This window comes from Colobus angolensis, unplaced genomic scaffold (assembly GCF_000951035.1).
Source record: "Colobus angolensis palliatus isolate OR3802 unplaced genomic scaffold, Cang.pa_1.0 Scaffold244, whole genome shotgun sequence".
In the NCBI taxonomy this organism is placed as follows: Eukaryota; Metazoa; Chordata; class Mammalia; order Primates; family Cercopithecidae; genus Colobus; species Colobus angolensis.
Window position 1 is genome coordinate 4,047,530 of NW_012115644.1, and position 12,940 is coordinate 4,060,469.

Sequence of the window (12,940 nt, forward strand, 5' to 3'; positions counted from 1 at the left end):
CAGCAACAGCATGAGACTGAAAGGCAAACTGCCCAGCAATAAATAATCAAATACTTTCCTGAGTTTAATGGATGAAAAATCTGGGCAGCATGGGAGGGATAAGTGGGGAGTTATTGTTTAATAGATATGAAGTTTCAATTTGGGGAGATGAAAATTTTCTGCAGATAGATGGTGATAATGATCGTACAACAATGGGCATGTACTTAATGTCACTTGACTTTACACTTACAAATAGTTAAAATGGTTAATTTTATGTTATGCATATTTTACCACAATTTTTAAAAGAAAATCTGGGCAGTAACTGATTTTGGAATATATGTGAACATGGGTATTCATATTATTAAACCAACTGGGCTCTATCCAAGACTGGCCCTAAATAACATAATAAAGGTAATATTTATGTGAAACATATATGTCTGTCTTCAGGATAAGGATAGCTGTGCTTAAAAAAAAAAAAGAGCAGCTAATGTTTATTCACTGAGCAGCCTCTGTGAGGCAAGTCCTAGGGATGTAGCCAGAAGGAAGACAAATGAGGTCTCTCTTGTTATGTGTGTTATGTTGTAGTTGGAGGAGGCAGTGTTGAGAAGAGGTAGACAACCCAATCAAAACAGAATACACTGGGGGAATTCAAGTGCTATGCTGAGATTAAAGTAGGTGGTGTGACAGAGGGAGACTGGACGCCTACAATAACCCTGGGGTGGGGTGGGGGTGCTATTTTCTGTAGGTTAAGAAGGAGCAACTGTTGAGTTTGGGTTGACCACTTCTCTTTTGAAATGTTACTAGATATTCACATGGCAATGGTATATACTAGTGTTCAGTGGCATATACTAATCTGAGGTTCTAGGAAAGGTCAGAGCTGAAGATCCAGATTTGTGAGTCACTGGACTGTAGGCAGGATTTAAAACATAGTCTAGATGAGATTACCAGGGAAAGGCAAAGTGAGAGAAGCAACCAGAAGGAAGAGGCTGAGAATAGCAGCGAGGGAGGAGTGTGATGCCCTGAGGGGCTAATGCTGCTAGGATGAGAACAGAAGTGACTGTGAGCTCTGACACCATGGAGGTAGGTGGTTTTATTGAATTATCTGTGGAGAGGTTTAGAGAGAGGGTCAAGGAATGCTTGTGAAGTCGGGGAGCAAAGGCTAATTTTTCAAGAAATTTTAATAGTTAAAGAAGCAGGGGCCTGGTGCGGTGGCTCACACATGTAATCCCAGAACTTTGGGAGGCCAGGGTGGGAGGATCCCTTGAGCCTAGGAGTTCAAGACTAGCCTGGGCAAAAAAGCAAGATGCCTCTCTACAAAAATTTAAAATTAGCTAGGCATGGTAGTGTGCACCTGTAATCTCAGCTACTTGGGAGACCGGGGTGGGATGATTGCTTGAGCCCCGGAGTTCAAGGCTGCAATGAGCTATGATAGCACTTCTGCAGTCCAGCCAGGCCAACAGAGGGAGACTTTGTCTCAAAAAAAGAAAGAAAGAGAGAAAGAAAAGAAAGAAAGAAAGACAGAGAAAGCAATAAAGAAAGAGAGAGAGAGAAAGAAAGAAAGGAGGAAGGAAGGAAATGAAAGAAAGAAATGAAGGAAAGAAAGAAAGAAAGAGAAAGAAAGAAGAAAGAAAGAAAAGAAAGAAAAAGAAAGAAAGAAAGAAAGAAAGAGAGAAAGGGGAAGCAGGGAAATGGGACAACAGCTGTCAAGTCAGTTATTACCCTGTGACAGGTACTATGCCAAACATTTATATAAGTATGTAGTTTCATTTTCATACAATTCCAGTTTTCATTTTATAGGTGGAAAAGGAGACACAAAGAAGATAATAAATTGTCCAGGGCATAGTAGGTGATAGAGCTGGGATTTGAACCCAACCTTATGAGTCCAACATTATTCAATTAGTGTACCTTTAGTCAATAAATCACTCCTGCATTGATATAATTTAATAAAATTTCCTGATAAATAAAACTCGTATGCTTGACCAAAATATTTATTTGAGAATTATACAACAAAATTCCAATATGGCATAAACTTTGTGAAGACCTTTAAAAATATCCAGTGAGATTTGCTTCATTTTTGCCCCTACAGAATTATTAATTATACAGTTTTATTTCCATTAAATGGAACTCTTGAGAGAAAAAGAATAGAAAGAAGAGGGAGATCACAATTTTATACATTGTGCTGAGAAATAAGAGGCCTTCCCACATGGTAGCTAATCCAGTCAAAATAATTGGCCACTTTGGTGTAAACACCTGGGAACTCTGGTTTTCCACAGTTTTCCCCCCAACTTACAACACCCCAGACATAAGTCACATTGTTGGCATCCATACAGACTAAGGGGCCTCCGGAGTCCCCTTTACAGGCATCGATGGAACCATCATATGTACCTAAGAAAGAAATGGGAAAGAGAAAATCACACATTTCCTTCCATTTTTCAAGGCTGCCATGCCTCCTCCAGGGCAGTTAATGACTTTGGCTTTCTTACAGTTTCCCGACAGCAATAGCATGGGTTCTCCTTAGAGGCCCCGGCTGGGCTTGCAGAATTGGAGAGATGCAGGCTGGAAAATGCTTTACGAGTCTTCTATTCATTCCCCCAATTCAGCATGTTCTTCCTGTGTTCTCTACTTTATACAGCTAAGGACTGAGATGGGATTGCAACCTGAAAGTTGCACCAAATGCTGAGTGGGAAAATGACAGGGCTACCTAGTGCTTACTGAGTGCCAAATACTTATTAGTCATTCATTGTCTTCATTCTCACTACAACCCTGTGAGGCAAATATTATCACCCCTATTTTATACATGAGACAACTATGACACAGAGTTTAACTTGTCTAAGGTCACACAGCTAACAAATGACAGGGCCTGGACTTGAACCCAGGTAGCCACACCTCAGAGCTTGTCCTCTTGACCATGATACTCCCTTTTGGGAGATTTTGTGCTGTTCACCCCTTTTGTCCACTGTAATCCTGAACTCCATTTCAAGATGGGAGGATACTTTCTTCTCACTCATGACTTTCTGAGATTTTTAAATCACTGAATCTGAGAAGTTATAGGATGCCAATAACTGCCTTTTCAGTAATACACCATTTAGAAATGGTTTCAATAAAGCACCTAAATGCACTACACTGGCTGGTACTTTGCCTGCCTTTGTATCACCTCCAAAAGCAGGAGGTGCTATTGTTGTATTGGGCAGGAGAATTAGCTTAACCATGTTATCAAAGGAGTCCATGGCATAAGAAATGCACTGTGATTTCCATGGAGGGAAAATTTACTTCCAACTGGAAGTAAATCTTATCTCATTTGAGATGAGAAAACTTGAATTTGTATTTAAAAGTAATTTAGTTTTGATCCTGGGTATACCACCTCTTGTCTGTAAGACTTTGGGCAAATTATGTAACTGCTCTGCATCTCAGATGCCTTATCTCTGATCCTCAATTTTACAAATGAAGAAACCTGCTCAAGGTCACATGACTAGCAATTAATAAAAGCTGGGATATAAATCTAGGTCTGGTTCCAGAGCCTGTGCTCTTAGTCACCTTGCTGTGCTGCTATAGAATCGCTTAAGGAGGATTTTTCCTCATAGTATTAGAGGAAGAAACCTGAGCTACAGGGAAGGGACTGGAAGAGTTTGAGAGTGCTACAGCCAGAAGGCCAAATGGAGGGAATTAGGGCCCAAAGCATGGGGCTGATGTGGTGGGAGGAGATGTTTGATAGGGGAAATACATACATCTTGACATCTTGGATAAACCACTTGGCACTTACCTGCGCATTCCATTTCTTTTTCATAGAAGCGATTTCCATAAAACTTAGAGCAGTTGCTTATTAGTTTAACTTCACCCCACCGAAGTGAAAAGACTTTTTCGTTATCTAAACAAAATGAGAAAGCAAACATTTAGAAGTCACAAATGAGAAATCTAAATACATACTGTCATAACTTAATAAACCATTAGCATTATGAAAGGGTATATAGTCTTGAACATATATAAACTTTTGAGGACACTTCCTTAGCATGTTTAATCATATCATATCTCTACTTCTAAAACTGGATGGATAGTCAAGGGGGGCTATTGAACATATGGTCTGAAGTCACACTCATTTAATAAAGAGCTGGCACCCTAAGTTGAATGAGATAAAATCTTTCCCTTTTGGTTGCAGAACTCGGTCAGGCAATTGGATAGGAATCAGTGATGAGGTCTTTTCACATAAATACCTCTTATCTTCTTACAGTCCCTTATTTCCTTGAGAATGTTTGTTAAAGCGAAAACAATGTTTTAATATAAGAACTTCAAATAAAGGAAATACATATGAAGTTATCGATGTTTGTGTGTTTTTGTGTGTCTGGGAAGAAAAATCCATCTCCTAAGTGATTTGAAATTATTTAAAAGGGGATTTAGGATTTTCTTCCTCAAGTGATCTGCCTTCCTCGGCCTCCCAAAGTGCTGGGATTACAGGCATGAACCATCATGCCCAGCCAGGAAGGAGTTTATTTTTTTTTCCTTCAAGCTCTACCTCAAGTTAGTCTCAAGATACCTGCCTTCCTTAGAACAAGAGCTTCTTAAAAAATAGTAATTTCTTATTTCCCCTAATCTGGGAAAAGCCTTTAAAACTGTGAGCAATTCTTAATGGCCCAGGAGATAGCTAGAGCCTTGGCACTCTTGTAAGCTTCTTGAGGCACTTGTCACATTCTGCTCTCCGACGGTAGCTGAGGCAGCAAAATGGCAGAATTTTAGCTACTAGACTTTAAGGTTATCAGTAAACACCTTGAGTGCTGGACTTCATCTTTCAGCCATGCAACTTATTCATCCCCTTGTTTGTTGACTGGGTCCATATTTTCCACCAGTAAAATCCTAGCACTTTAGCATTGCTATCTTGCACACACAGTAAATCCTCAATAAATGTGTTAAACCATGATCAATAAATGTGTTAAATCTTAATCAATAAATTAATCATTGATTAAGGACATATCTAACTACCAGTTTATAAGAAGTACATGGAATAAGGGAACATGGTAAATGCTAGATCAGGCTGGGCACAATTTGGTGTTTTAGAAGCTTTGGGTATTCAGACATACCACAAATCCAGATTAATTTCTACATATATTTTACACCTTCCAATGTGGCAATTATAATGAATGTGTTGGAATATAAGTCTGCAAGACCAGTGCAATGAAGGTACTTAAGAGTTTCTGCCAACAAAGAGAGTTTAAGATGTTAAAAGGAAGCTAAATTTTAAGGTTAAATCTTTTTTTTGTTTGTTTTCTGTTATGCTTGTGGTTGTTTTGAGACAGAGTCCCGCTCTGTCACTCAGGCTAGACTGCAGTAGCACAATCATGGCTTACAGCAACCTCAACCTCCTGGGCTCAAGTGATCCTCCCACTTCAGCCCCCCTCAACCTCCAGGAGCTGGGACTGCAGGTACACACTATCACATCCAGCTAATTTCTAAATTTTTTGTAGAGACTGTCTCAAACTCCTGGGCTCCAGTGATCCACCTGCCTTGGCTTCCCAAAGTACTAGGATTACAGACATGAGCTACTGTGCCCAGCCCAAGGTTAAATCTTCAAGATGAAGGGAAAGGGTTGACTAGTTTAATTCTAATCTAATCTCTAATTCAGCAGGTCTTTCTAATAATTTGTCTCTGAGTGTCCAGATCTTTTATTCGTGTTCACCTCAAATCTTCTTAGAAGTTCAAAAAATGAATTCCTCATGTTCTTTTTTTCTTTGTAGAGAGGGTAGGGCATGGGGAATAGGGAAGGAGGGAGGAGGGAAGTGAGAAGGAGGGTTGTGGGCATCAGCGATTCAACATACACCAAGGCTATCCCTTTGTAAACCCTTTTATCTTTTACCCACATCTCCCCAACAAATCCAAACGGTCCATGCTGTATGTCTCCCTGTCTCTATATTTTTTTCTTGGTGAATGGCTACCCTTCAAAGTTTGCCTCAGGATCATAGAGAGAACATGTATGTTCTTTGAAAGCCTAGATAAGGACTGGTTCCACAATTTGCAGAGTCCAGTGAAAAATGGAAATGTGGAATGAGGCCATTTCAAAAATTATGAAGAATTTCATGATGGTGACAGCACAGCAATAAATCAAGTCTCAGGGCCTTCTGAGCATGGGGTGCCAGGCAGCTGCACAGGTTGCAAACTCATGAAGCCAGCCTTGGCTGGACGTTTGCTTTTCTGGATATGATGTTATGCTTCTCTCTGAGTGCTAGGAAATTAGCTCCCATGCATTTCTACTTCTGATTAACAAATTGTAAAACATATACCTTTTTCTCGTCCCCAGCCAGAAACGATGCATCTATCATCAGGCTGGAATAGATAAGGAGACCAGGGGACACAGGCAGGGATGGAACGAGGCAGCTCACAATCTTTTTTGTTTCCCTCTTTTTTCATTTTAATCAAAGCAATGTCGTTTTGGTAGGTGCCTGCATTGTAGTTTTCATGGAAAATAATTCTATCCGCTAATTCAACTGCTATATCTTTAGTGTTGGGGTGTAACCAGTCTACTACTGTTGTCCATATTTGGTAACGATGAATTTTACTGGCACTATAACAGAAAAAAAAGGAAATAAAATATATTGAGAAAAAATATAAATAGGAATTCTGACACTTCACTTTTATGTTTTTCCCTTTTAAAAGCCTTTTTCATTTCCCCAGATTTTTTTAAATCCTTGGTGTCATGAAGCAATGAGATTAAATTTACTTAGTGCAGAATTAGGTCAATGGTAAATGATAAAGCTAGGAACAATCCATGTAAGTGCTCAATATGAGGAACATAAAGAACTCACTAACAACTAGAGATGCCCAGAAGTGGAATGAGTTTACTGCCTCTGAAGTGAGTGCACCATCATTGCAGGTGTTTAAGCAGAGACGAGACAGCATCTTGCCATAAATGTAGTTAAGGAACTAGGGAGTTGGACCACACACACTCATTACTCTGCCAACCCTAGAGGTTCTCGGGGCAAAGGCCACAGCATTAATTATCCTGACCCTTAAGACTAACTTTATCCTAACATTGTGTTGTATTTATTTGTTCACATGTCTTTCCTCACACTAGACTGTGCTGGTTGAAGCCAGAGATGGAGTCTGATTCATCTATGCAGCCCTGGTGCCTATTATTATACTTGGATCATAGTAGCTATTTTAAAATCCTGTTGAAATGGTGAATGAGCTAAATGTTGCATATTCTTATGCTTCACTACAATTTCATATCAAATTTATTTCTTCCTTTCTTTCTTTTTAAAACAGAGACAGGGTCTCACTCTTTTGCCTAAGCTGGAGTGCAGTGGTATGATCATAGCTCACTGCAGCCTTGACTCCTGAGCTCAGGAGACACTCCCACCTCAGCCTCCCTAGTAACTAGAACTACAGGCATGTGCCACCACATTAAGCTAATTAAAAACATTTTTTGTTTTAGAGATGGGGTCTTGCTATGTTGCCCAGGCTGGTCTCAAACCTACCAAAGTGCTGGGATTATAGGTGTGAACCACCGTACTTGGCCTCATACCAGTTTTCAACTCATAGTTTCAAGCAAATTGGGCATCTACCATCATCTTCTCATGGAACAGTATAGAGTCACTTCAGCAAAGTATTATAGCTTAGTTTTTTTGGTTTGATTAGAAGTAGGGTGCTAAATTATGACCTCATAGTCTAACATTTCCAAACAAGAAATGATTTTATAGAATGGCTTTTCCTTAAGCAATAAAACTTATTTTTAAACAATTTCATGGAAATGTTTTCAAAAAATGTATTATTTATATCAGTGTTCCCCAACCTTTTTGGCATCAGGGACAGGTTTTGTGGAAGACAATTTTTCCATGGAACCGTGGAAAACTGGGGGAAGGAGGGGATGATTTCCAGAGGCGATGATTTCCAGATGAAACGGTTTCACTTCAGATCACCAGGCATTAGATTCTCATAAGGAGCATGCAGCCTAGATCCTTCACATGTGCAATTCACAATAGGGTTTGCACTCCTATGAAAATCTAATGCTGCTGCTGATCTAACAGGAAGTGGAGCTCAGGTGGTAATGCTCGCCCACCACTCACCTCAGTTCCTAACAGGCAGATCAGTACTTGTCTGCAGCTCAGGGGTTGAGGATCCCTGATCTATATAACTTCTGCTTTCTCAAACAGCATTAACTGAACAGAATTTATCTTTACATAAGGGTGATTCAAGTAATCACCTTAAATGGTGATGTCCTAGGAAATAATGAGATGTTTAGGAAGCTTTTGTTTATAGTGTTCCAAGAATACTGTCCTTCATATTAATTTTGGTTGTTTTTCAGGATCACAGGTTCTAAATATTATTTATTTAGTCAATTTATTCAACAAATACTTAGTGTGAACTTATATGTACCAAGCACTGTGTTAGGCACAGAAATGAGCATGCAGAAATGAGCAAAATCAGAAACAGTTCCTGCTTTCATGGAGTTCAGGGTCTAGGGGAAGATGCAGCAGTAAATGGATTATCACACTGATGAAGATAATACATTCTACCATGAAAAGTGAGAGGAATGAACAGTATGTGGGTTTTTAAGAACTTATCAAGAGGGCTTTGACTTAAGGGAGTCAGGGAAGGTTCCCTAAGGAAGTGAAGATGGAGCTGAGATCTGAACAAAGGGTACTACTAGGTAGGGAAAAAGGATAAGGAAGATCATTTCTGGCAGAGCAAACAATATATGAAGGTCCCTTTGCAGGAGGGGGCAAATGCACTTGAGTAACAGAAAGCAGTTCAGAGTGGAGGTGGTGGAAAAGGAGCAGAAAGTGACTCTGTGGGGCAAGATGAGATTGGCAATGGTTAGCAGAAGTCAGATTACTTGGGGCCTCATAAGCCATGTTAAAATTTTTGTTTCAATTTTTAGCCTAAGAGGAATGCAAAGTCATTGCATTTTAGGTGAAAAGTAATCAAAACTAGGTATGGCGACATGACTCTTGAGCCATACAGTAAAGAAAATATAGGTGGACCACAGTTGAGAACAAAATGTAAGTAGTACCTACCCACTCTCCCACCCTGCAAATGAGCCAGGTGAAGTAATTGGGCAGCTATGGGTTTGATCTGCCTTTGCCAGTGAGATCAGCAATTTTGGTCTGTGGAGGACACAGTAGATTCTACGGGACTGGCCTCTGGAATTCCGATTGTGAATACCAGAGGATACTTTGCAATTAATATAGTGGAGTTTGTCAATACCTTTTTCAGATATGCTTTATCATCTGCCACAATGTCTATTATTCACTTTCATTGTTTCAGGAAATCTAAAATGTACTGAAGACATCTTTTACCTGAGACAATGTGCAGCAGTCAGAACCCAACAGCCACCAATATAAATTCCCCCACAGGTGATTCCTTTGGCATCCTTAATTCCCACCTGCCATGGGAAGTCTCCCTGTAAAAGACATTTGTGTGGTCACTGCCATTCTAACAGATAGCGATACAAATAGCCCTAAGATATTTCCATGGCAAGACTCCCAGTCTCTTATAATTACATCATCCTCCTGCCCCTTCCCCCCAACCAATTTAGGCTGTTTCTGGGCAGTTGTGTTGTGACTTTTCATGCGAGTTTACCAGTTGTGCTGGCTTTCCTCCCACAATTCGTTTCCTTCGAATGTGCATTCTGTTTTTAACTCCACAAGATAATTTAGGTAATAATGATTTTATCCGTCTTCTTTCTTCAAGAAAGGAAGAGATTATATCATTATTATCTTGAACCCATTAACCCTTTTAACACACTTCTTGATTATCTATGCCACAAAAACAGCAGAGTCACAGTCAGTACAAGACAGGCTGGAATCATTAATAAATTATTTTGAATTCTAAACCATACTATTTATCTTATTTAAAAATTCTGGCTTGATATTAAAATTGGCTTGATTCTCTGAAGTTCTGCCTAAAGATGGACTAGTGGCAGAAAGGGGCTGGCCAAGAGGTTAAACATTTACCAGTCTCTAGCTTATAAAGGATGCCACATGTCCAGGCACTGTGACAGAGGCAGCTCAGAAGGGAATCACATTCTGAAATCATCAGGATAAACTAACAACATGGCAAACTGTGTCTTTTGTGTTCTTTCCCTCCCTCCCTCCTTCCCTCCCTCCCTCCCTTCCTTCCTTCTTTCCTTCCTTCCTTCCTCCCTCCCTCCCTCCCTTCCCTTTCCTCCCTTCCCTCCCTCTTTCTTTTCTTTTCTTTTCTTTTCTCTCTCTCTCTCTCTCTCTCTCCCCCCCCGCCCTTTCTCTCTCTCTCTCTCTTTCTCTCTTTCTTACATGGAGTCTCTCTCTTGTAGCCCAGGCTGGAGTGCAGTGGCATGATCTCAGCTCGCTGCAACCTCCGCCTCCCGGGTTCAAGGGATTCTCCTGCTTCAGCCTCCCAAGTAGCTGGGATTACAGGTGCCCATCACCATGCCCAGCTAATTTTTCTATTTTTAGTAGAGATGGGGTTTCACCATGTTGGCAAGGCTGGTCTCGAACTCCTGACCTCATGTGATCCACCTGCCTTGGCTTCCCAAAGTGCTGGGATTACAGGCGTTAGCCACCATGCCCAGCCATAGTTTTTAGTTTCTAAAGGCTGTTTATATGGAACTCTTTTATTAATATCAATGTCAACACAGTGATAGTCATATTAAGTACTTTCTATATGCCAGGCCCCATACTGAGTCTTTGTATATAGTTTATCTCATTTAATCATCCTATTAACCCTGAGAGGTGATGTGCCAGTGACCCCAGAACAAATGGGTTAGCGGGCTGGGGAGTGTTTTTAGCCATTTGACATGTGACAATGTTTTCTTCCTCTGTCTGTGAGCATGCAGACGTCTGGCACATTTGTCATGAGTAAACATGGTAGAGCAAAGTTTATGACATGAATTTTCCAAAGAATTTATGATGATTGAAGAAAGTAATAGATGTCCCTTTATTTCCTCTCTATATTTTAACATGTCATGAAAATTTTAGTAAACTTGCTTCTTAGCCCCAGATGAGAAAGGAAAATGAATATTGCTGTTAATAATTTTGGGCACACCAAAAAAAGTTAGGCCCCCAAGAAAAAGTGGTTGTGGTATGGAGGCTAAAGCAACTCCATCTTGGATACTAATCTGCCATGTTAGCTTCTGATTAACTCCAATTCTGGGAAGGCCGCTGAGATCTCCAGTTTATCTATTATTCCCTGTATAAGAGCATGCACTTACTGTAAATCCTGCCCTTATGGCAAATTGCTACCCATTAGCTCTGAAGCATGTGCGCCCCTCCCCTACAGTATATAATCTCTGGGTCTGGAGAGAACTAGCACAAAGATCCACCATCTTGTCTCACTGTTGTCCAGGACACAGACATGGCTTCCATTAGTAAGTCCCTATTAAATGTTTCTTTGTAAGGAACCGGATATGTTAGTCTCTTTGGCCTCTCAGCTTCCTTAGACTATGGGGGCAGATTTGTGTGAACCTGCCCACTGTGAAACACATGGATAGAAGATGGTTTTTTTTTGGTCTCCCCCATCCTAAGAACTGGGGTGTGGGAAGATTGTGATAGTAAGTTTTTGCTTAGACCTTTGAAGGAAGAGGGATCTCATGCTCTGAGGACTGTGAAACCAGCTTAGGGAGTATCTGAAAATGAATGTTATCCTGAGTAAAAATAAAGGGCCATTGCTGAAAATCCCTTTTGACTAACATCCATAGCTTTGAGATCTAAATCTTTTTTTGTTTTGTTTTTGAGATGGAGTCTCACTCCGTTGCCCAGGCTGGAGTGCAGTGGCACAATCTTGGCTCACTGCAACCTCTGCCTCCCTGGTTCAAGTGATTCTCCTGCCTCAGCCTCCTGAGTACCTGGGATTACAGGCACCTGCTACCATGCCTGGCTAATTTTTATATTTTTGTAGAGATGGGGTTTCACTATGTTGGCCAGGCTGATCTTGAACTCCTGACCTCAAGTAATCCGCCTGCTTTGGCCTCCCAAAGCGCTGGGATTACAGGCCTGAGCCACTGTGCCTGGCCTTAAATCATTGCCTGATTTTTAAAGATTGTTACTTAATTTTGGTTACTGACAATTAGAAAGAAGTCTACATGAACTTCATTTAAAAATCCCACTGAAACAGGGAGCTATTTTATTCCCAATTTGTATTTGAGGTTAAGTTACTCAAGTCTTAAGTTTTTATACCTAATACATAACTGAGTCAGGATTTAATGTAAGTCTGTCTGACTAGAAATCTCTAATCAATTGCTCTCTTCCCGGGAACTTAATACTTTAATTTAATTTGGCTTTCAGCGCACAACTGGCCAAGGTACAGATCTTCAAAGGTCTCCTATTACCATGATTTAAAACACTGTGAAAGAATGGTTAATTCAATTAACATCTATTATTTTTTCTGTTTCAAAAAATTATGTTGAGTCATGCTTGAGAACTGGTTGTTTTTTGACAAAACTGACCGGACAAAGTTCATATCAAATAGAAAAGGCTTATGTAGGATTGGAGTATTGTTTTCACTTCAAAATTAGCCATATGAATTAATCCAGTTTTAAAAGCAATTCTCGAGAATCATTTTAGCTTACTTTTCTTAAAAGTGATAGAGATAGGAGAAGAATAATGTTATATTTTTAAATTTAAATTGATACCAAAATTAATTATTGCTTGAATCAATTATATATACATGCAAATGACACTGAAATTACAGCCTAAACCAGTGAGCCACCAATAAAAAAGTATAATGTTAACTTACCTGCATCCATGTCAGCAGTCAAAATTTCTGTTTCTTCTATGATAAAAAAAAGAATCCAATGTTTAAAGTTGTTAATTATGGTCAAAATTAAATCATTAAAATCATTTAAACATTGATTATAATTTTCTGCCTTAAAACTTGGCCTCCCTTTTATAAAGGACTGTATAAAATCCCCAAGGCATGTCATCTTATTTCCTTTCTATAATTAGGTAATCGTAAAGGCTCAAGATGCACTGTATAGAAATTCTTGCTGGCACAAGCTAGA

The 12,940-nt window shown here is 39.8% G+C and overlaps 1 protein-coding gene across 2 annotated transcripts in view; it reads right to left on the reverse strand.

The window, feature by feature from the left end:
- Positions 1-1,948: 1,948 nt before the first annotated feature.
- CFI (complement factor I) overlaps positions 1,949-12,940 on the reverse strand; it is a 48,653-nt gene continuing 37,661 nt past the window's right edge. For both annotated transcript variants that reach the window (XM_011945755.1, XM_011945754.1), the window contains 6 exons: positions 12,676-12,711; positions 9,544-9,647; positions 9,261-9,364; positions 6,246-6,526; positions 3,740-3,844; positions 1,949-2,364 (listed from right to left, as the gene is read on the reverse strand). In XM_011945755.1, coding sequence (XP_011801145.1) covers positions 2,147-2,364; positions 3,740-3,844; positions 6,246-6,526; positions 9,261-9,364; positions 9,544-9,647; positions 12,676-12,711 — 848 coding nt within the window. In that variant the 3' untranslated portion in view covers positions 1,949-2,146. The remainder of the gene's footprint in view (positions 2,365-3,739; positions 3,845-6,245; positions 6,527-9,260; positions 9,365-9,543; positions 9,648-12,675; positions 12,712-12,940) is intronic.